Here is a 23,781-nt window from a genome sequence, read left to right on the forward strand (position 1 = left end):
CATACATACATGGACACACAGGCACATACATACTAACACACAGGCACAGACATACTTACATACATGCACAGGCATATACATACTGAGACGCACAGGCACATACATGCATGCACAGGCACATACATACATGGACATACAGGCACATACATACTAACACACAGACACATACATACTTACATATATGCACAGGCATATACATACTGAGACACACAGGCACATACATACTCACACAGGCATATATATACTTACATACATGCACAGGCACATACATACATGCACACACAGGCACATACATACATGCACGCACAGGCACATACATACATGCGCACACACAGGCACATACATACATGCACACACAGGCACATACATACATGCACACACAGACATATACATACATGCACGCACAGACACATACAACAGGCACGCACAGGCACCAGGCAGGCACGTTGTTACTTTTAACTGAACTATTATGAGCGAAATTCCTCAATGCACTCACGCACACGCACTCGCTCAGCTGGGTTGCGAGCCGGATTTGAATCTCTCTCCCTCTCCCCCCTCTCAGTGTTCCGTCGCAAGCAGACGCAACGCCAGTGGATCGGACCGACCGGGGCTGCCAGTCACGCAGGTAAGGACAGCACCAGGGCTGAGGGATCGGCTGTAGGCACCGCACCGGCCCCTCGAGAGGGAGGGAGGGAGCCAGGTGAGCGAGGAGCTGCAGGGGACTGTGGGTTAAATCCCTCCCCCCTGCTGATGCCGGCATTCACTTCTATCCAGGCCCGACTCAGTGAACTCCCTCCCAGCCCCAGTCTGAGCTCGGGATCAGAGAGAGAGAGACAGAGAGAGGAAAAAAGAGAGAGAGAAAGAGCGACAGAGAGAGAGAGAGAGACAGTGAGAGAGAGAGAGAGAGAGAGAGAGAAAGTGAGAGAGAGAGAGAGATAGAGAGAGAAAGAGAGAAGTGAAAGTGAAAAAGAGAGAGGGCGAGAGAGAAAAAGTGTTGGAGAGAAAGAGAGAAAGAGAGAAGTGAAAGTGAAAAAGTGTTGGAGAGAAAGAGAGAGAGAGAAAAGTGAGAGTGAAAAAGAGAGAGAGGGCGAGAGAGAAAAAGTGAGAGAGAGAAAGAGAGAGAGAGAAAAGTGAGAGTGAAAAAGAGAGAGAGGGAGAGAGAGAAAAAGTGACGGAGAGAGAGAAGTGAGAGTGAAAAAGAGAGAAAGAGGGAGAAAGAAAGATAGAGAGAGAGAGTGAAAAAGAGAAAGGGCTAGAACCTCTACTTTTTTTACTTGCTTAATGCCCATTTTACCGCTGAAATGATGTATAACCCAGATATTACCCACTTTGGCACAAAATGGAAACTGACGGGATTTTTTAGGAAACTTATTACCGAGCGTTACTTTTCCCATGGGCTTAACGGCGGAATTAGTAGTTTGAGCGAAATCAACGCCCATAATATCGGCCAGCGTTACTTTCCGCACGGAATTAACGCCGAGATTCAATATGAACGCCCGCCCACTGTTTTTTGTCATGAATAGCATATTTACCCAAACTAGCGGCCATGGAGATCACTCACCATCAATTTCACCACCTCGCACACACATCGGCCACAATATCGCTCGCCCAAAAAACAGCCCACAAAAAGTGGAACTAACCGGAACGGATGCCAGCCGTGTGGCTGGTATTTGTTAAATCCCACTCTTACGTGAGGAGCTGATACCTGAAAGATTGGCCTGAACGAGCGCTGATGTGAGTGACAACGCTGACACACTGCTGTGTGTGTGCAGCTCAGGCATCAATGGCGCCCATCATCTTGGTGCCAGTTAAAGTTTACGTTGATTGAAGTTAAGTGTGATTATACACTTTGATGTTAAGGAACCGCCAGCGTGTAATGGTGCAGCTATCTGAGCCAATGTGCTACAAGGTTTTGTTAAGTAAAAAACATTTGAACCGAACATTAGTCTGAAAATGTCAGTATTTCTGTGCAAACCAACCCTTCCCCTCCTGACTCCAAGCCACCTGGCCGAGGAGGTCCTCAGGAGATGCTTAATTGCGGGAGGGGGGTGGTGTTGATTGCCGAAGCACTGTTTGGACGGATACGGGAGAGGATGGTCCCGAGGTGGGAACGTGCCCCGAGCCAGAAGCAAGATGTTGCTGCTGGCTCTCATGTGTGGTTGGCAATGGGAGTGTGGCACCTAGGGGTGCAGTACCACGCTCCGGGACCACTGGGAGCCCTCTGCCATCAGTGTTCCTGGCTACCAGCTCCGGGGCCTCCGCCATCCCTTCCATGTTATATCTTATTTGTTGGACAAAAACTCAGTGCCAACTATGTTCTGGGTGCTGAGTGGGCTTTTTGCTGCTGGTGAATCTCCCTCGTGCCTCCCACAACAGCCAGACAAGCTACACACCACAGCCACACACGCTTCCAGTCCCCTCTGAGCTCCCGCTCTCTCGGTCTCCTCTTCTGCGCATGTCATGATGACCCTTGACCTCCTGAATCGCGGGAAACGAGCGTTGCCATGCCGTTGCTAAGGACGACAACACTTTACAGAGAGATTTAACGCTAACGCCCATTTGATATCGCTTGCGGTAACACCCATTTTCAAAAATGGAGACTCGGTGATTTGAGAATGGGCGAGAAGCCGGCGATCTGAAAACCCTTTTTTTAACGCCCACGCCGGAAATAAACCGCCCATTTTTGGGCGATAGGCACAAAAGTGGAGGTTCTAGCCCAAGGAGAGAGAGAGAGAGAGAAACAGTGAGAGAGAAAAAGAGGAAGCGAAAGAGAAAGAGAAAGCAAGAGATAAAAAGTGAAAAGAGAGAGAGAGAAAAAGTGAGCGAGAAAGAGACAGAGAAAGCGAAAGAGGGAGAGAGAGAGAAAGACAAAAAGTGAAAGAAGGAAAGAGAGAGATAATTTAATTAATTAATGATATAGCAGCTGCCACAATCTCATGATGTCCCGAAGTGATCCCTAGCCAATGAAATGATTTAGAAGTTTAGTCCCTATTGTAATGAAGGAAATGCAGCAGTTGACTTATGCATAGTAAGATCCCGCATATGGCAATGTATTTAGTGATGTTGATTGAGGGATAAATATCGGGCCCAGTACACCGGGTAGAACTCCCCTGCTCTTCTTCCAATAGTGTCCATGCGATCTTTTACGCCACCTGAGAGAGTACACGGAGCCTTCAATTTAATATCTCATTCGAAATACGGCACTTCCAACAGTGCAGCACTCCCTCAGTACTGCCCCTCTGACAGTGCAGCACTCCCTCAGTACTGCCCCTCCGACAGTGCAGCACTCCCTCAGTACTGCCCCTCCGACAGTGCGGCGCTCCCTCAGTACTGCCCCTCTGACAGTGCAGCACTCCCTCAGTACTGCCCCTCCGACAGTGCAGCACTCCCTCAGTACTGCCCCTCTGACAGTGCAGCATTCCCTCAGTACTGCCCCTCCGACAGTGCAGCACTCCCTCAGTACTGCCCCTCCGACAGTGCGGCGCTCCCTCAGTACTGCCCCTCCGACAGTGCAGCACTCCCTCAGTACTGCCCCTCCGACAGTACAGCACCCCCTCAATACTGCCCCTCCGACAATGCAGCGCTCCCTCAGTACAGACTTTTTACAGGTACTATAGGAACTGGACCGAGAATGGCAAACTCATTTCTCGTGGACTGTTACCAGCGGCAGGGAGAGAATGCCAAGTGCCAGAGGGTGAAAGGTCAGACTATGACACACTGACTCTCCCATTCCCCCATCGGAGAGAGGAGAGATCATTGCCCCCTCTGTCTGGAATAGAGTAGACCCCCACAGGTGAATCTCATTGAAACATATAAGATTCTGAGCCAGCTCACATCGGACGACACAGGATATATGGCACAGAAACAGGCCATTCGGCCCAACCGGTCCATGCCGGCGTTTATGCTCCACTCGAGCCTCCTCCCGTCCTTTCTCATCTAAATCTATCAGTATAACCCTTTTGTTCTGTATGCAATAAAGGTACAAACTGAGTACTGTTTAACTGAACAAGGTACACCCTTGGCTCTACTTTATTACAGCCCAAAGTGCCTGACTCACAACATGGCTGGCCTTTTATACCAGAGCAGCATCAGGTGCGTGCTGCTCAGTGATCTCCAACAATGGCACCATCTGGTGGCTACAAACAGCATGTACATACATGACACCTCTATTCCCTTCTCCCTCGTACGCTTGTCCAGCCTCCCCTTAAATGCATCGATACTATTCGCCTCAACCACTTCCTGTGGCAGCGAGTTCCACATTCTCACCACTCTCCGGGTAAAGACGTTTCTCCTGAATTCCCCATTGGATTTCCTGGAGACTATCTTCTATTGACGGCCTCTAGTTATGCTCTTCCCCACAAGTGGAAACGTTCTCTCTGTATCCACTCTATCAGAACCTTTCATCATTTTAAAGATCCTTTTATATCATCCCTCGGCCTTTTTTCAAGAGAAAAGGGACCCAGCCTGTCCATCCTTTCCTGATACGTATACCCTCGCATTTCTGGTATCATCCTTGTAAATCTTCTCTGCACCCCCTCCAGTGCCTCTGTATCCTGTTTATAATACGGCCACCAGAACTGTTCACGGTACGTGGTCTAACAAAGGATCGATACAGGTTTAGCATATCCTCCCGACTTTTCTTGACAGGGTAGATGCAGGGAGAATGTTTCCCCCGGGGCTGGGGAGTCTAGAACCAGGGGTCACAGTCTCAAGATAAGGGGTCGGCCATTTAGGACTGAGATGAGGAGAAATTTCTCCACTCAGAGGGTGGTGAACCTTTGGAGCTCTCTACCCCAGAGGCTGTGGAGGCTCAGTCGGTGAGTATATTCAAGGCCGAGATCCATAGATTTTTGGATACTAAGGGAATCGCGGGATACGGGGATAGTGCAGGAAAGTGGAGTTGAGGTTGAAGATCAGCCATGATCTCGTTAAATGGCGGAGCAGGCTCGAGGGGCCGAATGGCCGACTCCGGCTCCTAAATCTTCTTATGTTCTTATGAAAGGTCAGCAACTAATGGACTTTTAACAATTATTTTCCAAGTATCATTCCATCGAAACAACAATGCTAACGCGAGACCAACTTCCACCCAAAGTATGTCTGACAATCTCTACACGGGAACTCCAGAGAAAGCTACCTTATCGGCCTACCCAGGTAAGGTAACCCAGCATCAGGCTGGTGACAAAAAGGAAAGATTGCATTTATCTAATGTCATGCACAGGACATCCCATAGCATGCTTCACATGTTTTTGGAGTGTAGTCACTGTTGCAATGTAGGGAGACGCGGCAGCCAATTTGCGCACAGCAAGCTCCCACAAAGAGCAATGTGGTGAGGTCCCGATAATCTCTCTGTTGGCGATGTTGATTGAGGCATAAATATTCGGTCAGGATACCAGGGAGAAAGCTCCCCAGCTTTTCTTCCAATAGTGGCCACAGGAGAGGGGAGCGTTCCCTCAGTCCTGCCCCTCCGACAGTGCGGCACTCCCTCAGTACTGCCCCTCTGACAATGCGGCGCTCCCTTGGTACTGGCACCTGGAGTGTCGGCCTGGATAATGGGACTCGAGTCTGTGGAGTGGGAGTGGGGATTTAAACCCGCGACCTCCTGACTCAGAGACAAGAGTGCGATGTACAGAGGCCAAATGGCACAACAATGTGGTCATAAAAAGGGAACTAATTGGATTGGAGTCGGCCTGGGTTCAATGCCTGAATGTACTTTCCGTACAGAGCAGCCAAGGCCCAGGCTCCATCCCCGGCCTGTGCTGAGTGAGTGGGTCTCACCTGGAGCAGGATAAAGAGGTGGGACAGTAGGTCTCCGTGCCTGCCCGGTTTGGGAGTGTCCCTGTGTGGGAGAGGTGAAGTTTGCACTCAGCACTGACACTCTCCATGATCAAATACCCTGGTCAAATACCCTGCTGCTGAACACTGACAAGGTCCCACAACTGAGCAACGTCTCAATGGTTGAGGAACCAGACATGACGTCAGGCCACCAGTACTGCCCAACCCAGGATGGAGACATAACCAGCAACAACTTGCATTTCTATAGCGCCTTGAATGTAGGAAAACATTCCTAAGGCGCTTCACCGAGCGTTAACAAACTAGAGTTGGCACTGGGCCACATGAGGAGATATATTAGAATGTTAAAATTTGGAGCAGGAGTAGGCCCCACAGCCCCTCAAGCCTGCCCCGCCATTCAGTGAGATCCTGGCTGATTTTCGACCTCAACTCCACCTTCCCCCATCCCCCCAATCCCCATGTCCCTCGATTCCCTGAGTGCCCGGCAATCTATCGACCTCAGACTTGAATACACTCAATGACTGAGCCTCCACAGCCCTCTGGGGTAGAGAATTCCAAAGATTCGCCACCCCCTGAGTGAAGAAATTTCTCCTCGTCTCCGTCCTAAATGGCCGACCCCTTATTCTGAGACTGTGGCCCCTGGTTCTACACTTCCCAGCCCGGGGATGTATCGAACAGGGTGGATAAAGGGGAACCGGTGGATGTGGTGTATTTGGACTTCCAGAAGGCATTTGACAAGGTGCCACATAAAAGGTTACTACACAAGATAAATGTTCACTAGGTTGGGGGTAATATATTAGCATGCATAGAGGATTGGTTAACTAACAGAAAACAGAGAGCCGAGATGAATGGTTCATTCTCTGGTTGGCAACCAGTAACTAGTGGGGTGCTGCAGGGATCAGTGCTGGGACCCCAACTATTTACAGTCTATATTAACGACTTGGAAGCAGGGACTGAGTGTAACGTAGCCAAGTTTGCTGACGATACAAAGATGGGAGGAAAAGCAATGTGTGAGGAGAATACAAGAAATCTGCAAAAGGACATAGACAGGCTAAGTGATGGGCAAAAATTTGGCAGATGGAGTATAATGTTGGAAAGTGTGAGGTCATGCACTTTGGCAGAAAAAAATCAAAGAGCAAGTTATTATTTAAATGGAGAAAGATTGCAAAGTGCTGCAGTACAGAGGGACCTGGGGGTTACTTGTTCATGAAACACAAAAGGATAGTATGCAGTTACAGCAAGTGATCAGGAAGGCCAATGGTATCTTGGCCTTTATTGCAAAGGGGATGGAGTATAAAAGCAGGGAAGTCTTGCTACAGTTATACAGGGTATTGGTGAGGCCACACCTGGAATACTGCGTGCAGTTTTGGTTTCCATATTTACGAAAGGATATACTTGCTTTGGAGGCAGCTCAGAGAAGGTTCACTCGGTTGATTCCGGGGATGAGGGGATGACTTATGAGGAAAGGTTGAGGAGGTTGGGCCTCTACTCATTGTAATTCAGAAGACTGAGAGGTGATCTTATTGAAACGTATAAGATTACGAGGGGGCTTGACAAGGTGGATGCAGAGAGGATGTTTCCACTGATGGGGAGACTAGAACTAGAGGGCATGATCTTAGAATAAGGGGCCGCCCATTTAAAACTGAGATGAGGAGAAATTTCTTCTCTCAGAGGGTTGTAAATCTGTGAAATTTGCTGCCCCAGAGAGCTGTGGAGGCTGGGTCATTGAATAAATTTAAGAGAGAAATAGACAGTTTCTTCAACGATAAGGGGATAAGAGGTTATGGGGAGCGGGCGGGGAAGTGGAGCTGAGTCCACAATCAGATCAGCCATGATCTTATTGAATGGCGGAGCAGGCTCGAGGGGCCGTATGGCCTACTCCTGCTCCTATTTCTTATGTTCTTATGTTGTAAAATGCTCCCTGCATCTACCTGTAAGAATGTTCAATTTTCAGTGAGATCACCAGTCATTCTTACAAAACTCCAGAGAATATAGGACAACCCTCTCATCCCAGGAATCATTCTCGTGAATCTTTGTAGCATTACCTCTAAGGCAAGTATATCCTTCCTTAAATACAGAAACCAAAACTGTGCACAGTACTCCAGGTGTGGTCTCACTAACGCCCTGTGTAATTGTAGCAGGACTTCCTTACGCTTGTACTCCAACCCCCTTGCAGTAAACGCTAATCGATAGCACAGGTGGTCAGATGCTCAGTCAAAGAGGTAGGTTTTAAGCAATGTCTTAAAAAGAAAGGGAGATAGAGAGGCAGGGAGGTTTAGTTTTAGATACCAGAGCTTAGGATCATTAGAGCTGAAGGCAAGGCTGCTACGAGTAGGGCGATAGAAATTGGGCGATGTGTAAGAGGCCGGAATGGGAAGTGCATAGATATCTCGGAAGGGTTGCAGGGGCTGGAGGAGGTTGCAGAGATAGGGAGGGTTGTAGGGGCTGGAGGAGGTTGCAGAGATGGGGATGGTTGTAGGGGCTGGAGGAGGTTACAGAGATAGGGAGGGTTGTAGGGGCTGGAGGAAGTTACAGAGATAGGGAGGGTTGTAGGGGCTGGAGGAGGTGACAAAGATAGGGAGGGGTGTAGGGGCTGGAGGAGGTTACAGAGATAGGGAGGCATGTAGGGGCTGGAGGAAGTTACAGAGATAGGGAGTGTTGTAGGGGCTGGAGGAGGTTACAGAGATAGGGAGGGATGTAGGGGCTGGAGGAAGTTACAGAGATAGGGAGTGTTGTAGGGGCTGGAGGAGGTTACAGAGATAGGGAGGGTTGTAGGGCTGGAGGAAGTGACAAAGATGGGGAGGGGTGTCGGGGCTGGAGGAGGTTACAGAGATGGGGAGGGTTGTAGGCGCTGGAGAAGGTTACAGAGATAGTGAGGAATACAGGGGCTGGAGGAAGTTACAGAGATAGGGAGTGTTGTAGAGGCTCGAGGGGGTTACAGAGATAGGGAGGGTTGTAGGGGCTGGAGGAGGTGACAAAGATAGGGAGTGTTGTAGGGGCTGGAGGAGGTTACAGAGATAGGGAGGGATGTAGGGGCTGGAGGAAGTTACAGAGATAGGGAGTGTTGTAGGGGCTGGAGGAGGTTACAGAGATAGGAAGGGTTGTAGAGGCTCGAGGGGGTTACAGAGATAGGGAGGGTTGTAGGGGCTGGAGGAGGTGACAAAGATAGCGAGTATTGTAGGGGCTGGAGGAGGTTACAGAGATAGGGAGGGATGTAGGGGCTGGAGGAAGTTACAGAGATAGGGAGTGTTGTAGGGGCTGGAGGAGGTTACAGAGATAGGGAGGGTTGTAGGGGCTGGAGGAGGTGACAAAGATAGGGAGTGTTGTAGGGGCTGGAGGAGGTTACAGAGATAGGGAGGGATGTAGGGGCTGGAGGAAGTTACAGAGATAGGGAGTGTTGTAGGGGCTGGAGGAGGTTACAGAGATAGGGAGGGGTATAGGGGCTGGAGGAGGTTACAGAGATGGGGAGGGTTGTAGGCGCTGGAGGAGGTTACAGAGATAGTGAGGAATACAGGGCTGGAGGAGGTTACAGAGATAGGGAGGGTTGTAGAGGCTCGAGGGGGTTACAGAGATAGGGAGGGTTGTAGGGGCTGGAGGAGGTTACAGAGATAGGGAGGGTTGTAGGGCTGGAGGAGGTTACAAAGATAGGGAGGGGTATAGGGGCTGGAGGAGGTTACAGAGATGGGGAGGGTTGTAGGCGCTGGAGGAGGTTACAGAGATAGTGAGGAATACAGGGGCTGGAGGAGGTTACAGAGATAGGGAGGGTTGTAGGACTGGAGGAGGTTACAGAAATAGGGAGGGGTAGAGGGCTGGAGGAGGTTACAGAGATAGGGAGGGGTGTAGGGCTGGAGGAGGTTACAGAGATAGGGAGGGGTGTAGGGCTGGAGGAGGTTACAGAGATAGGGAGGGTTGTAGGGGCTGGAGGAGGTTACAGAGATAGGGAGGGTTGTAGGACTGGAGGAGGTTACAGAAATAGGGAGGGATAGAGGGCTGGAGGTGGTTACAGAGATAGGGAGGGGTGTAGGGCTGGAGGAGGTTACAGAGATAGGGAGGGGTGTAGGGCTGGAGGAGGTTACAGAGATAGGGAGGGTTGTAGGGCTGGAGGAGGTGACAAAGATAGGGAGGGGTATAGGGGCGGGAGGAGGTTACAGAGATGGGGAGGGTTGTAGGCGCTGGAGGAGGTTACAGAGATAGTGAGGAATACAGGGCTGGAGGAGGTTACAGAGATAGAGAGGGTTGTAGAGGCTCGAGGGGGTTACAGAGATAGGGAGGGTTGTAGAGGCTCGAGGGGGTTACAGAGATAGGGAGGGTTGTAGGGGCTGGAGGAGGTTACAGAGATAGGGAGGGTTGTAGGGGCTGGAGGAGGTTACAGAGATCGGGAGGCGTGTAGGGGCTGGAGGAGGTTACAGAGATAGGGAGGGTTGTAGGGGCTGGAGGAGGTTACAGAGATAGGGAGGGTTGTAGGGGCTGGAGGAGGTTACAGAGATAGGGAGGGTTGTAGGGGCTGGAGGAGGTTACAGAGATCGGGAGGGGTGTAGGGGCTGGAGGAGGTTACAGAGATCGGGAGAGGGGACCAGTCGATTTATCGTCAGATCAGAAGGCAGTGTTACCCATATTGGCCTTCACCATTAACTTCTCACTAATCTACGTCATCATCCAATGCTTGTTCTCAACAGCTCTGGAGCGCCGTGCCAACCTCCCAGTAAACGCAAGGGACAACTCCTCGGACAGTGACTACGACTTCTTCGACACCAATGTCCAGCGAATATAGAGCTTTCCGACAGGGTGAGTATCCAGGCACGTGGGGCTGCATTTCAGGCTTTTCTGTCTCCCGGGGATGATTGCAGGGGGAGGGGGGAACGGAGGTGGGCCGGGGCAGTTACCGGCCGGGAATAGTCTGAGCTTCAGTAAGGAAGCTTCAGGTATATGGGCCCTGTGCTGTGTTCACACTCTCTCTGTTTGTGACACGAGATGTCACTCGGCAGGCATTAGGACCCAGCGGGAGCGATTCCCACACTGCTGTAAACATGCTGGTTCATGCTGGTTCTGGGACACCATTTTGGGAGCTGCTATAAAGGACACAGTTAAGTTCCGTCACTCCGGGTTCAGTTGGTCTGTTTATTTACGTACACAACACCCTGTGTCAGGGCGGGGGGGGGGGGGGGGGCGCAGTGCGAAGGGAGGAGGTGTACACGTCTCGAGACGCAAGGGTGGGAGACTGGCGAACTAACGTGTGCGCCCAGAGGGGGGGGAGTGGTGGGGGAGGGGCAGGAGGGGATACAGAAACATTCCCAAATCACTGCCCACGTCACCACAACACAAATCACTAACAGAATTCAAGGAGCAAACGCTCGCACTTACCTTGGGAGAACGTTACCTCCCTCTGTTCCGCCGGCGATGCTGCACCGCCCTGATTTCCCAGGGGTCATTGCGGGCGCACGTCCAGGGCAGCCTCTACCCACCCATTTATAGAAGAACATAAGAACATAAGAATTAGGAACAGGAGTAGACCATCTAGCCCCTCGAGCCTGCTCCGCCATTCAACAAGATCATGGCTGATCTGGCCGTGGACTCAGCTCCACTTACCCGCCCGCTCCCCGTAACCCTTAATTCCCTTATTGGTTAAACATCTATCTATCTGCGACTTGAATACATTCAATGAGCTAGCCTCAACTGCTTCCTTGGGCAGAGAATTCCACAGATTCACAACCCTCTGGGAGAAGAAATTCCTTCTTAACTCGGTTTTAAATTGGCTCCCCCGTATTTTGAGGCTGTGCCCCCTAGTTCTAGTCTCCCCGACCAGTGGAAACAACCTCTCCGCCTCTATCTTGTCTATCCCTTTCATTATTTTAAATGTTTCTATCAGATCACCCCTCATCCTTCTGAACTCCAACGAGTAAAGATCCAGTCTACTAAATCTATCATCATAAGGTAACCCCCTCATCTCCAGAATCAGCCTAGTGAATCGTCTCTGTACCCCCTCCAAAGTTAGTATATCCTTCCTTAAGTAAGGTGACCAAAACTGCACGCAGTACTCCAGGTGCGGCGTCACTAATACCCTATACAGTTGCAGCAGGACCTCCCTGCTTTTGTACTCCATCCCTCTCGCAATGAAGGCCAACATTCCATTCGCCTTCCTGATTACCTGCTGCACCTGCAAACTAACTTTTTGGGATTCATGCACAAGGACCCCCAGGTCCCTCTGCACCGCAGCATGTTGTAATTTCTCCCCATTCAAATAATATTCCCTTTACTGTTTTTTTTCCCAAGGTGGATGACCTCACACTTTCCGACATTGTGTTCCATCTGCCAAACCTTAGCCCTTTCGCTTAACCTATCTAAATCTCTTTGTAGCCTCTCTGTGTCCTCTACACAACCCGCTTTCCCACTAATCTTAGTGTCATCTGCAAATTTTGTTGCACTACACTCTGTCCCCTCTTCCAGGTCATCTATGTATATTGTAAACAGTTGTGGTCCCAGCACTGATCCCTGTGGCATACCACTAACCACTGATTTCCAACCGGAAAAGGACCCATTTATCCCGACTCTCTGCTTTCTGTTCGCCAGCCAATTCTCTATCCATGCTAATACATTTCCTCTGACTCCACGTACCTCTATCTTCTGCAGTAACCTTTTCTGTGGCACCTTATCGAATGCCTTTTGGAAATCTAAATACACCACATCCATCGGTACACCTCTATCCACCATGCTCGTTATATCCTCAAAGAATTCCAGTAAGTTAGTTAAACATGATTTCCCCTTCATGAATCCATGCTGCGTCTGCTTGATTGCACTATTCCTATCTAGATGTCCCGCTATTTCTTCCTTAATGATAGTTTCAAGCATTTTCCCCACTACAGATGTTAAACTAACCGGCCTATAGTTACCTGCCTTTTGTCTGCCCCCTTTTTTAAACAGAGGCGTTACATTAGCTGCTTTCCAATCCGCTGGTACCTCCCCAGAGTCCAGAGAATTTTGGTAGATTATAACGAATGCATCTGCTATAACTTCCGCCATCTCTTTTAATACCCTGGGATGCATTTCATCAGGACCAGGGGACTTGTCTACCTTGAGTTCCATTAGCCTGTCCAGCACTACCCCCCTAGTGATAGTGATTGTCTCAAGGTCCTCCCTTCCCACATTCCTGTGGCCTGCAAATTTTGGCATGGTTTTTGTGTCTTCCACTGTGAAGACGGAAGCAAAATAATTGTTTAAGATCTCAGCCATTTCCACATTTCCCATTATTAAATCCCCCTTTTCATCTTCTAAGGGACCAACATTTATTTTAGTCACTCTTTTCCGTTTTATATATCGGTAAAAGCTTTTACTATCTGTTTTTATGTTTTGCGCAAGTTTACCTTCGTAATCTATCTTTCCTTTCTTTATTGCTTTTTTAGTCATTCTTTGCTGTTGTTTAAAATTTTCCCAATCCTCTAGTTTCCCACTAACCTTGGCCACCTTATACGCATTGGTTTTTAATTTGATACTCTCCTTTATTTCCTTGGTTATCCACGGCTGGTTATCCCTTCTCTTACCGCCCTTCTTTTTCACTGGAATATATTTTTGTTGCGCACTATGAAAGAGCTCCTTAAAAGTCCTCCACTGTTCCTCAATTGTGCCACCGTTTAGTCCTTGTTTCCAGTCTACTTTAGCCAACTCTGCCCTCATCCCACTGTAGTCCCCTTTGTTTAAGCATAGTACGCTCGTTTGAGACACTACTTCCTCACCCTCAATCTGTATTACAAATTCAACCATATTGTGATCACTCATTCCGAGAGGATCTTTTACTAGGAGATCGTTTATTTTTCCTGTCTCATTACAGAGGACCAGATCTAAGATAGCTTGCTCCCTTGTAGGTTCTGTAACATACTGTTCTAAGAAAGAATCCCGTATGCATTCTATGAATTCCTCCTCCAGGCTACCCCGTGCGATTTGATTTGACCAATCGATATGTAGGTTAAAATCCCCCATGACTACTGCCGTTCCTTTTTCACATGCCTCCATTATTCCCTTGATTATTGCCCGCCCCACCGTGAAGTTATTATTTGGGGGCCTATAAACTACGCCCACCAATGACTTTTTCCCCTTACTATCTCTAATCTCCACCCACAATGATTCAACATTTTGTTCATTGGAGCCAATATCGTCTCTCACAACTGCCCTGATATCATCTTTTATTAACAGAGCTACCCCACCTCCTTTCCCTTCTTGCCTATCTTTCTGAATCGTCAGATACCCCTGTACTTTTAATTCCCAGTCCTGGCCACCTTGCAACCATGTTTCTGTAATGGCCACCAAATCATACCCATTTGTAATGATTTGTGCCGTCAACTCATTTACTTTATTTCGAATGCTGCATGCATTTAGGTAGAGTGTTTTCATCCTAGTTTTTAAACCATGATTTTTAGTTTTGACCCCTCCTGCAGCCCCTTTATATTCAGTGGCCCTTTTTGTTTCTTGCCTTTGGTTTCTCTACCCTCCACTTTTACTCATCTCTTTTCTGTCTTTTGCTTTTGCCTCCTTTTTGTTTCCCTCTGTCTCCCTGCATTGGTTCCCATCCCCCTGCCATATTAGTTTAACTCCTCCCCAACAGCACTAGCAAACACTCCCCCTAGGACATTGGTTCCGGTCCTGCCCAGGTGCAAACCGTCCGGTTTGTACTGGTCCCACCTCCCCCAGAACCGGTTCCAATGCCCCAGGAATCTGAATCACTCCCTGCTGCACCACTGCTCAAGCCACGTATTCATCTGCGCTATCCTGCGATTCCTACTCTGACTAGCACGTGGCACTGGTAGCAATCCCGAGATTGCTACTTTTGAGGTCCTACATTTTAATTTAGCTCCTAGCTCCTTAAATGCGTCTCGTAGGACCTCATCCCTTTTTTTACCTATGTCGTTGGTACCAATGTGCACCACGACAACTGGCTGTTCTCCCTCCCATTTCAGAATGTCCTGCACCCGCTCCGAGACATCCTTGACCCTGGCACCAGGGAGGCAACATACTATCCTGGAGTCTCGGTTGCGGCCGCAGAAACGCCTATCTATTCCCCTAACAATTGAATCCCCTATCACTATCGCTCTCCCACTCTTTTTCCTGCCCTCCTGTGCAACAGAGCCAGCCACGGTGCCATGAACTTGGCTGCTGCTGCCCTTCCCTGATGAGTCATCCCCCTCAACAGTCCCCAAAGCAGTGTATCTGTTTTGCAGGGGGATGACCACAGGGGACCCCTGCACTACCTTCTTTGTACTACTCTTCCCACATGGTCTTCCATTCCCGAGCTGGCTGTGGATCCTTCTCATGCGGTAAGACCAACTCACTACACGTGCCATTTATTTAATCCCCTCCCACTCCCCATATACACCCGCCCCCCCCCCCCTATCACGGACTATACCCACCGATAGTCTCAGAGTAAGGGGTCGCCCATTTAAAACTGAGACGAGGAGGAATTTCTTCTCTCAGAGGGTTGTAAATCTGTGGAATTCTCTGCCCCAGAGAGCTGTGGAGGCTGGGTCATTGGATATATTTAAGGTGGTGGTATTTGGGCAGTCAGGGAAACAAGAGATATGGGGATACTGCGGATAGTGGCATTGAAGTAGATCAGCCATGATCTTATTGATGGCCCTATTTCTTATGTTCTTCTGAATGTAAAAGTTCATTCGTTTCTGTAACTGTATTCAGTCTAATGATTCGATTGACAGGATGAAAATAATACCAAAGTATTTTAACTCCATCTATCCACCTTGGTCCCATAATCCCTTAATACCCATACTTGGCAAAGATTTAGCGATCTCGGTTCTTAATGTTGCATTGGCCCCCAGCCTGAACAGCTTTTTGGGGGAGAGAGTATAAGTTTTCCACCACACTTTGAGTGAAGGAGCACATTTATTGCCCATCCCTGATTGCCCTCGAGGAGATGGTGGTGAGCTGCCTTCTTGAACCGCTGCAGTCCGTGTGGTGAAGGTGCTCCCACAGTGCTGTTAGGGAGGGAGTTCCAGGATGTTGACCCAGCGACGATGAAGGAACGGCCGATATATTTCCGAATCAGGATGGTGTGTGTGACTGGGAGGGGAACGTGGAGGTGGTGATGTTCCCATGCGCCTGCTGCCCTTGTCCTTCTCGGTGGTGGAGGTCGAGGGTTTGGGAGGTGCTGCCGAAGAAGCCTTGGCGAGTTGCTGCAGTGCATCTTGTCGATGGTGCACACTGCAGCCACGGTGTGCCGGTGGTGGAGGGAGTGAGTGTTGAAGGTGGTGGATGGGGTGACAATCCAGCGGGCTGCTTTGTCCTGGATGGTGTCGAGCTTCTCGAGTGTTGTTGGAGCTGCAACTCATCCAGGCAAGTGGAGAGTGTTCCATCACACTCCTGACTTGTGCCGTGTAGATGGTGGAAAGGCTTTGGGGAGTCAGGAGGTGAGACACTCGTCACAGAATACCCAGCCTCTGACCCGCTCTTGTAGCCACAGTATTTATGTGGCTGGTCCAGTTAAGTTTCTGGTCAATGGTGACCCCCAGGATGTTGATGGTGGGGGATTTGGCGATGGTAATGTCACTGAATATCAAGAGGCGGTGGTGGGACACAATGGGGCCGAAACTGTCCTGCGACCGAAAGGGGGCGCTCTCACCGATCTTCAAGATTTTTCTCCGCCCTAATCCATGGAACGGAGAGTCGAGTGAAATTCAACTCTTTGAGCCTTTTTTTGTTCCAGGCAGTGAAGTCAAGTTGCGGCAGGGGGGAGGTGCTTGGGGAGCGGGAGGGGGAGGTACGTGGGGAGCGGGAGGGGGAGGTACGTGGGGAGCGGGGGGAGGTACGTGGGGAGCAGGGGCGGGTACGTGGGGAGCAGGGGGAGGGTACGTGGGGAGCGGGAGGGGGAGGTACGTGGGGAGCGGGGGAGGTACGTGGGGAGCAGGAGCGGGTACATGGGGAGCAGGGGCGGGTACGTGGGGAGCAGGGGGAGGGTACGTGGGGAGCGGGAGGGGGATGTACGTGGGGAGCGGGGGGAGGTACGTGGCGAGCGGGGGGAGAGGTACGTGGGGAGCTGGGGGGGAGGTACGTGGGGAGCGGGAAGGAGGTATATGGAGAGCGGGGGGGGGAGGTACATGGAGAGCGGGGGGAGGTACATGGAGAGCGGGGGGGAGGTACATGGGGAGCAGGGGGGGAGGTACGTGGGGAGTGGGGGGGGGTGCATGGGGAGCAGGGGGGGGAGGTACGTGGGGAGTAGGGGGAGGTACGGGGGGAGGTACGTGGGGAGCTGGGGGAGGTACGTGGGGAGCTGGGGGAGATACGTGGGGAGCGGGGGGGAGGTACGTGGGGAGCGGGGGGGGGGGGTACATGGGGAGCGGGGGAGGTGCGTGGGGAGCGGGGGGGAGGGGGGGAGGTAAGTACATGGGGAGCAGGGCGGAGGTGTGTGAGGAGCGGGGGAGGGTACGTGGGGAGCGGGGGTGGGTACGTGGGGAACGGGGGGAGTGCGTGGGGAGCGGGGGGAGGTGCGTGGGGAGCAGGGGGAGGTGCGTGGGGAGTGGGGTGAGGTACGTGGGGAGCTGGGGGAGGTGCGTGGGGAGCGGGGGGAGGTGCGTGGGGAGCGGGGGGAGGTGCGTGGGGAGTGGGGGGGGGAGGTACCTGGGGAGCAGGGGGAGGTGCGTGGGGAGCGGGGGGAGGTGCGTGGGGAGCGGGGGGAGGTGCGTGGGGAGCAGGGGGAGGTGCGTGGGGAGCGGGGGAGGTGCGTGGGGAGCAGGGGGAGGTGCGTGGGGAGAGGGGGAGGTGCGTGGGGAGCGGGGGGAGGTGCGTGGGGAGCGGGGGGAGGTGCGTGGGGAGCAGGGGGAGGTGCGTGGGGAGCAGGGGGAGGTGCGTGGGGAGCGGGGGGAGGGAGGTACCTGGGGAGCAGGGGGAGGTGCGTGGGGAGCGGGGGGAGGTGCGTGGGGAGCGGGGGGAGGTGCGTGGGGAGCAGGGGGAGGTGCGTGGGGAGCGGGGGGAGGTGCGTGGGGAGCAGGGGGAGGTGCGTGGGGAGCGGGGGGAGGGAGGTACCTGGGGAGCAGGGGGAGGTGCGTGGGGAGCGGGGGGAGGGAGGTACCTGGGGAGCAGGGGGAGGTGCATGGGGAGCAGGGGGAGGTGCGTGGGGAGCAGGGGGAGGTGCGTGGGGAGCAGGGGGAGGTGCGTGGGGAGCAGGGGGAGGTGCGTGGGGAGCAGGGGGAGGGAGGTACCTGGGGAGCAGGGGGAGGTGCGTGGGGAGCAGGGGGAGGTGCGTGGGGAGCGGGGGGAGGTGCGTGGGGAGCAGGGGGAGGGAGGTACCTGGGGAGCAGGGGGAGGTGCGTGGGGAGCAGGGGGAGGTGCGTGGGGAGCAGGGGGAGGTGCGTGGGGAGCGGGGGGAGGTGCGTGGGGAGCGGGGGGAGGTGCGTGGGGAGCGGGGGGAGGTGCGTGGGGAGCGGGGGGAGGTGCGTGGGGAGCGGGGGGAGGTACGTGGGGAGCGGGGGGAGGTGCGGGGGGAGCGGGGGGAGGTGCGTGGGGAGCGGGGGGAGGTACGTGGGGAGCGGGGGGAGGTGCGTGGGGAGCAGGGGGAGGGAGGTACCTGGGGAGCAGGGGGAGGTGCGTGGGGAGCGGGGGGAGGTGCGTGGGGAGCAGGGGGAGGTGCGTGGGGAGCGGGGGGAGGTGCGTGGGGAGCAGGGGGAGGTGTGTGGGGAGCAGGGGGAGGTGCGGGGGGAGCGGGGGGAGGTACGTGGGGAGCGGGGGGAGGTGCGTGGGGAGCAGGGGGAGGTGCGTGGGGAGCGGGGGGAGGTGCGTGGGGAGCAGGGGGAGGGAGGTACCTGGGGAGCAGGGGGAGGTGCGTGGGGAGCAGGGGGAGGTGCGTGGGGAGCAGGGGGAGGTGCGTGGGGAGCGGGGGGAGGTGAGTGGGGAGCGGGGGGAGGTGCGTGGGGAGCGGGGGGAGGTGCGTGGGGAGCAGGGGGAGGTGCGTGGGGAGCGGGGGAGGTGCGTGGGGAGCAGGGGGAGGTGCGTGGGGAGCGGGGGGAGGTGAGTGGGGAGCGGGGGGAGGTGCGTGGGGAGCGGGGGGAGGTGCGTGGGGAGCAGGGGGAGGTGCGTGGGGAGCAGGGGGAGGTGCGTGGGGAGCGGGGGGAGGTGCGTGGGGAGCGGGGGGAGGTGTGTGGGGAGCAGGGGGAGGTGCGTGGGGAGCAGGGGGAGGTGCGTGGGGAGCGGGGGGAGGTGTGTGGGGAGCAGGGGGAGGTGCGTGGGGAGCGGGGGGAGGTGCGTGGGGAGCGGGCGGAGGTGCGTGGGGAGCGGGGGGAGGTGCGTGGGGAGCGGGGGGAGGTGCTTGGGGAGCGGGGGGGGGGGTACCTGGGGAGTGGGGGGAGGTGCGTGGGGAGTGGGGGGAGGTGCGTGGGGAGTGGGGGGAGGTGTGTGGGGAGCGGGGGGAGGTGCGTGGGGAGCGGGGGGAGGTGCGTGGGGAGCGGGGGGAGGTACGTGGGGAGTGGGGGGGGGGGAGGTACCTGGGGAGCAGGGGGAGGTGCGTGGGGAGCGGGGAGGAAGGCGGGCATGTCATCAGCGCGACACTGACACGTCACAATGTCCCTCCCCTTCAGTTAAAGGGGAGAGCCACTGCGAACTCTGCAGACACTTGCGTGACACCCATTGGGCCCTCAGGGAGAGCTTCTGCCGGGTCATCGACCTGGCACCCACGAGGGGGTGACCAGCCACATGATGCTACCCGCCGGGGAAATCTGTCGGGGGCCACTGAGCGACGGGCGATCTGCTCCCACGCTGGCAATTTCCTGCGGGGCGGAAAGGGGTCGACGGGGCGTCAACACGGGCAGAAAGGAGACATTCTCCGCAGGGAAAATCCACCAGGGCAATTTTCAAAATGGTGGCCCTCTGCGCCGACCGAGCGGCGAGTCCTTCCCGACCCGTGGCCTCACGCCTCTTACAGAACGGGGTCGTTTCGGCCCCTCGCTGTTCCCAAGTGGCAACATCCATCCTCTCACAAACCAATGTGTTTTCCCGTTTCTTCTTCACACGTGCAGGGAGCGTGCAAGATTCCAGGAAATTCTTGGGATTGGGATGGATTGACTTTCAAGTGGAGAGGAATGAGGAGCTCTGGAGTTGCCACGGAAGTCGAGAGACATCAGCGGCCCTCATGGTCCTAACGCACGGCTGCAACGAATGAGTTAATATTAAGACTGTCGAGCTATCGTTTCCACTTTGGGCACAATCGGGAAATTGCTTGCAAAATGCACTGACAATTGCGTTGGTTGGTGTGATATATTCTTTACATCGCTGCTGGTGTTCTGTAGGAGGAGCTCAAAAGTAGATCGCGGGTTGCCCTTGGAGAAAAACTTTCCTCAGGATCAGCCGAGAATGAGTCGAGGTTTGACGCCATGTTTGGAAGGTTCTGTTCGAGAGCGAAGGTGTCCTCTTCGAAACAGAATACCAGCGGTTAAGTCTGATTTGTAAATATGGCAAAATGAGTCCATATCTTTTGTTATGTATAACCATGCAAGTTATGTATGATGAGTATTTTCTTATGATTACTTCTTCATTGAGGAGGGAGAAGTGTAATATAGAGCTCCACCTATTGGACTACTGTGGTAAATCAGATGCTACTGTAAATACAATAAAAGTCACATGATGTATCGGAGCCATCTTGTAGAATGTGCGTGTCAGTGATGTCTTCAAGAATATACCACAGTTAGGTAACAGTAAAAATTGTTTCCAGCGTGGCAAAGGTGAAATTGTCATTGAGCCAGAGCAATTCGGCAATGTGATGGAAGACAATCGCTTCATTTCTTTCCTCTATCCGTTTAAAAAGTGCGCCCTGATGTATTTAAGAGTGATAACCTGGTGCGTTTTTATTAATACAGCGGAAAATGAGTTTAATCACCTCGAAAGATTAACATTTTTACCAAGGATGTTCAGTCCCTCACCAGCGAGTAGACGGATTGAAAATCACTGAAACAAAATAGCCTTCGAAAATGACACTGAAGTAATTTAGAGGTTGGTTGCTGTACACCAGTCGGTCCCTGAGTGAAGTAAGTATTTTTCGACATGAATCAACTTCAGAGACGTGTCTGTATGCCTCAGAATATCAGTGGCATTTGAAGAACCTCCCTAACCACCCAATCGGCAGAAGCGTGGTCATTTTGAGCTGGGGGCGTGGCCAGCTTTTTGTGGGTCGGGTCACGGTGTGAGGGGTCACAGTGTGAGGGGTCACAGTGTGAGGGGTCACAATGTGTGTGTGGAATCACAGTGTGAGGGGTCACAGTGTGTGTGTGAGGGGTCACAGTGTATGGGGTCACAGTGTGAGGGGTCACAGTGTGTGTGGTCACAGTGCGTGGGGTCACAGTGTGAGGGGCCACACTGTGTGTGAGGGGTCACTGTGTGTGTGAGGGGTCACTGTGTGTGTGAGGGGTCACAGTGTGCGGGGTCATAGTGCGTGGGGTCACAGTGTGAGGGGCCACACTGTGTGTGAGGGGTCACGGTGTGAGGGGTCACAGTGTGAGGGGTCACAGTGTGAGGGGTCACAATGTGTGTGTGGAATCACAGTGTGAGGGGTCACAGTGTGTGTGTGAGGGGTCACAGTGTATGGGGTCACAGTGTGAGGGGTCACAGTGTGTGTGGTCACAGTGCGTGGGGTCACAGTGTGAGGGGCCACACTGTGTGTGAGGGGTCACTGTGTGTGTGAGGGGTCACTGTGTGTGTGAGGGGTCACAGTGTGCGGGGTCATAGTGCGTGGGGTCACAGTGTGAGGGGCCACACTGTGTGTGAGGGGTCACTGTGTGTGTGGGGTCACAGAGTGAGGGGTCATAGTGCGTGGGGTCACAATGTGAGGGGTCACTGTATGCGTGGGGTCACAGTGTGTGTGAGGGGTCACAGTGTGTGTGGGGTCACAGTATGTGTGAGGGGTCACAGTGTGTGGGGTCACAGTGTGTGAGGGGTCACAGTGTGTGTGGGGTCACAGTGTGTGAGGGGTCACCGTGTGTGTGAGAGGTCACAGTGTGTGAGGGGTCACAGTGTGTGTGGGGTCACTGTGTGTGAGGGGTCACTGTGTGTGTGGGGTCACAGTGTGTGAGGGGTCACTGTGTGTGGGGTCACAGTGTGTGAGGGGCCACACTGTGTGTGAGGGGTCACTGTGTGTGTGGGGTCACAGTGTGTGAGAGGTCACACTGTGTGTGAGGGGTCACTGTGTGTGTGGGGTCACAGTGTGTGAGAGGTCACAGTGTGAGGGGTCACAGTGTGTGAGGGGTCACTGTGTGTGAAGGGTCACAGTGTGTGAGGGGTCACTGTGTGTGAAGGGTCACAGTGTGTGGTGTCACAGTGTGAGGGGCCACACTGTGTGTGAGGGGTCACTGTGTGTGTGGGGTCACAGAGTGAGGGGTCATAGTGCGTGGGGTCACAATGTGACGGGTCACTGTATGCGTGGGGTCACAGTGTGTGTGAGGGGTCACAGTGTGTGTGGGGTCACAGTATGTGTGTGGGGTCACAGTATGTGTGTGGGGTCACAGTATGTGTGAGGGGTCACAGTGTGAGGGGTCACAGTGTGTGGGGTCACAGTGTGTGAGGGGTCACAGTGTGTGTGGGGTCACAGTGTGTGAGGGGTCACAGTGTGTGTGAGGGGTCACAGTGTGTGAGGGGTCACAGTGTGTGGGGTCACAGTGTGTGAGGGGTCACAGTGTGTGTGGGGTCACAGTGTGTGAGGGGGTCACAGTGTGTGTGGGGTCACAGTGTGTGAGAGGTCACAGTGTGTGAGGGGTCACAGTGTGTGTGGGGTCACTGTGTGTGAGGGGTCACTGTGTGTGTGGGGTCACAGTGTGTGAGGGGTCACAGTGTGTGAGGGGTCACAGTGTGTGTGGGGTCACAGTGTGTGAGAGGTCACAGTGTGAGGGGTCACAGTGTGTGTGGGGTCACAGTGTGTGAGGGGTCACTGTGTGTGAGGGGTCACAGTGTGTGGGATCACAGTGTGTGTGGTGTCACAGTGTGAGGGGCCACACTGTGTGTGAGGGGTCACTGTGTGTGTGGGGTCACAGAGTGAGGGGTCATAGTGCGTGGGGTCACACAGTGTGAGGGGCCATACTGTGTGTGAGGGGTCACTGTGTGTGTGGGGTCACAGAGTGAGGGGTCACAGTGTGTGTGGGGTCACAGTATGTGTGTGGGGTCACAGTATGTGTGAGGGGTCACAGTGTGTGGGGTCACAGTGTGTGAGGGGTCACAGTGTGTGTGGGGTCACAGTGTGTGAGGGGTCACAGTGTGTGTGAGGGGTCACAGTGTGTGGGGTCACAGTGTGTGAGGGGTCACAGTGTGTGTGGGGTCACAGTGTGTGAGGGGTCACAGTGTGTGTGGGGTCACAGTGTGTGAGAGGTCACAGTGTGTGAGGGGTCACAGTGTGTGTGGGGTCACTGTGTGTGAGGGGTCACTGTGTGTGTGGGGTCACAGTGTGTGAGGGGTCACTGTGTGTGTGGGGTCACAGTGTGTGAGAGGTCACAGTGTGTGAGGGGTCACAGTGTGTGTGGGGTCACTGTGTGTGAGGGGTCACTGTGTGTGTGTGGGGTCACAGTGTGTGGGGTCACAGTGTGTGTGGGGTCACAGTGTGTGTGGGGTCACAGTGTGTGAGGGGTCACTGTGTGTGTGTGGGGTCACAGTGTGTGGGGTCACAGTGTGTGAGGGGTCACAGTGTGTGTGGGGTCACAGTGTGTGAGAGGTCACAGTGTGTGAGGGGTCACAGTGTGTGTGGGGTCACTGTGTGTGAGGGGTCACAGTGTGTGGGATCACAGTGTGTGTGGCGTCACAGTGTGAGTGGGGTCGCACTGTGAGGGGTCACAGTGTGTGAGGGGTCACAGTGTGTGGGGTCGGGGTCACAATGTGTGGGTTAACAGTGTTTGGGGGGTCATAGTGTGTGTGAGGGGTTACAGTTTAAGTCATCAGTTTTGTGGGGTCACATCCCTCCCTATCCCTGTAACTTCCTCCAGACTCTATAACCCTCCCTATCCCTGTAACTTCCTCCAGACTCTATAACCC

At 53.6% G+C, this 23,781-nt stretch overlaps 1 protein-coding gene across 1 annotated transcript; it reads left to right on the forward strand.

Moving 5' to 3' along the window:
* Positions 1-444: 444 nt before the first annotated feature.
* On the forward strand, positions 445-20,387 carry LOC139251215 (T-cell surface glycoprotein CD5-like). Its single transcript, XM_070873178.1, has 4 exons — positions 445-625; positions 5,041-5,151; positions 10,467-10,575; positions 19,794-20,387. Exons 1-3 carry the CDS (start codon positions 487-489, stop codon positions 10,559-10,561), a joined length of 345 nt encoding a protein of 114 aa, XP_070729279.1. The 5' UTR covers positions 445-486; the 3' UTR covers positions 10,562-10,575; positions 19,794-20,387.
* The last annotated feature ends 3,394 nt before the right edge of the window (positions 20,388-23,781 follow it).

The sequence above is a fragment of the Pristiophorus japonicus genome, unplaced genomic scaffold, assembly GCF_044704955.1.
Source record: "Pristiophorus japonicus isolate sPriJap1 unplaced genomic scaffold, sPriJap1.hap1 HAP1_SCAFFOLD_423, whole genome shotgun sequence".
Taxonomy (NCBI): Eukaryota; Metazoa; Chordata; class Chondrichthyes; family Pristiophoridae; genus Pristiophorus; species Pristiophorus japonicus.

Coding starts and splice junctions, on each gene's coding strand:
- LOC139251215 (XM_070873178.1), top strand. CDS start 487: ATGCACTCACGCACACGCACTCGCTCAGCTGGGTTGCGAGCCGGATTT. Junction 626..5,040: donor CGGGGCTGCCAGTCACGCAG/GTAAGGACAGCA, acceptor TTATTTTCCAAG/TATCATTCCATCGAAACAAC. Junction 5,152..10,466: donor TACCTTATCGGCCTACCCAG/GTAAGGTAACCC, acceptor TGTTCTCAACAG/CTCTGGAGCGCCGTGCCAAC.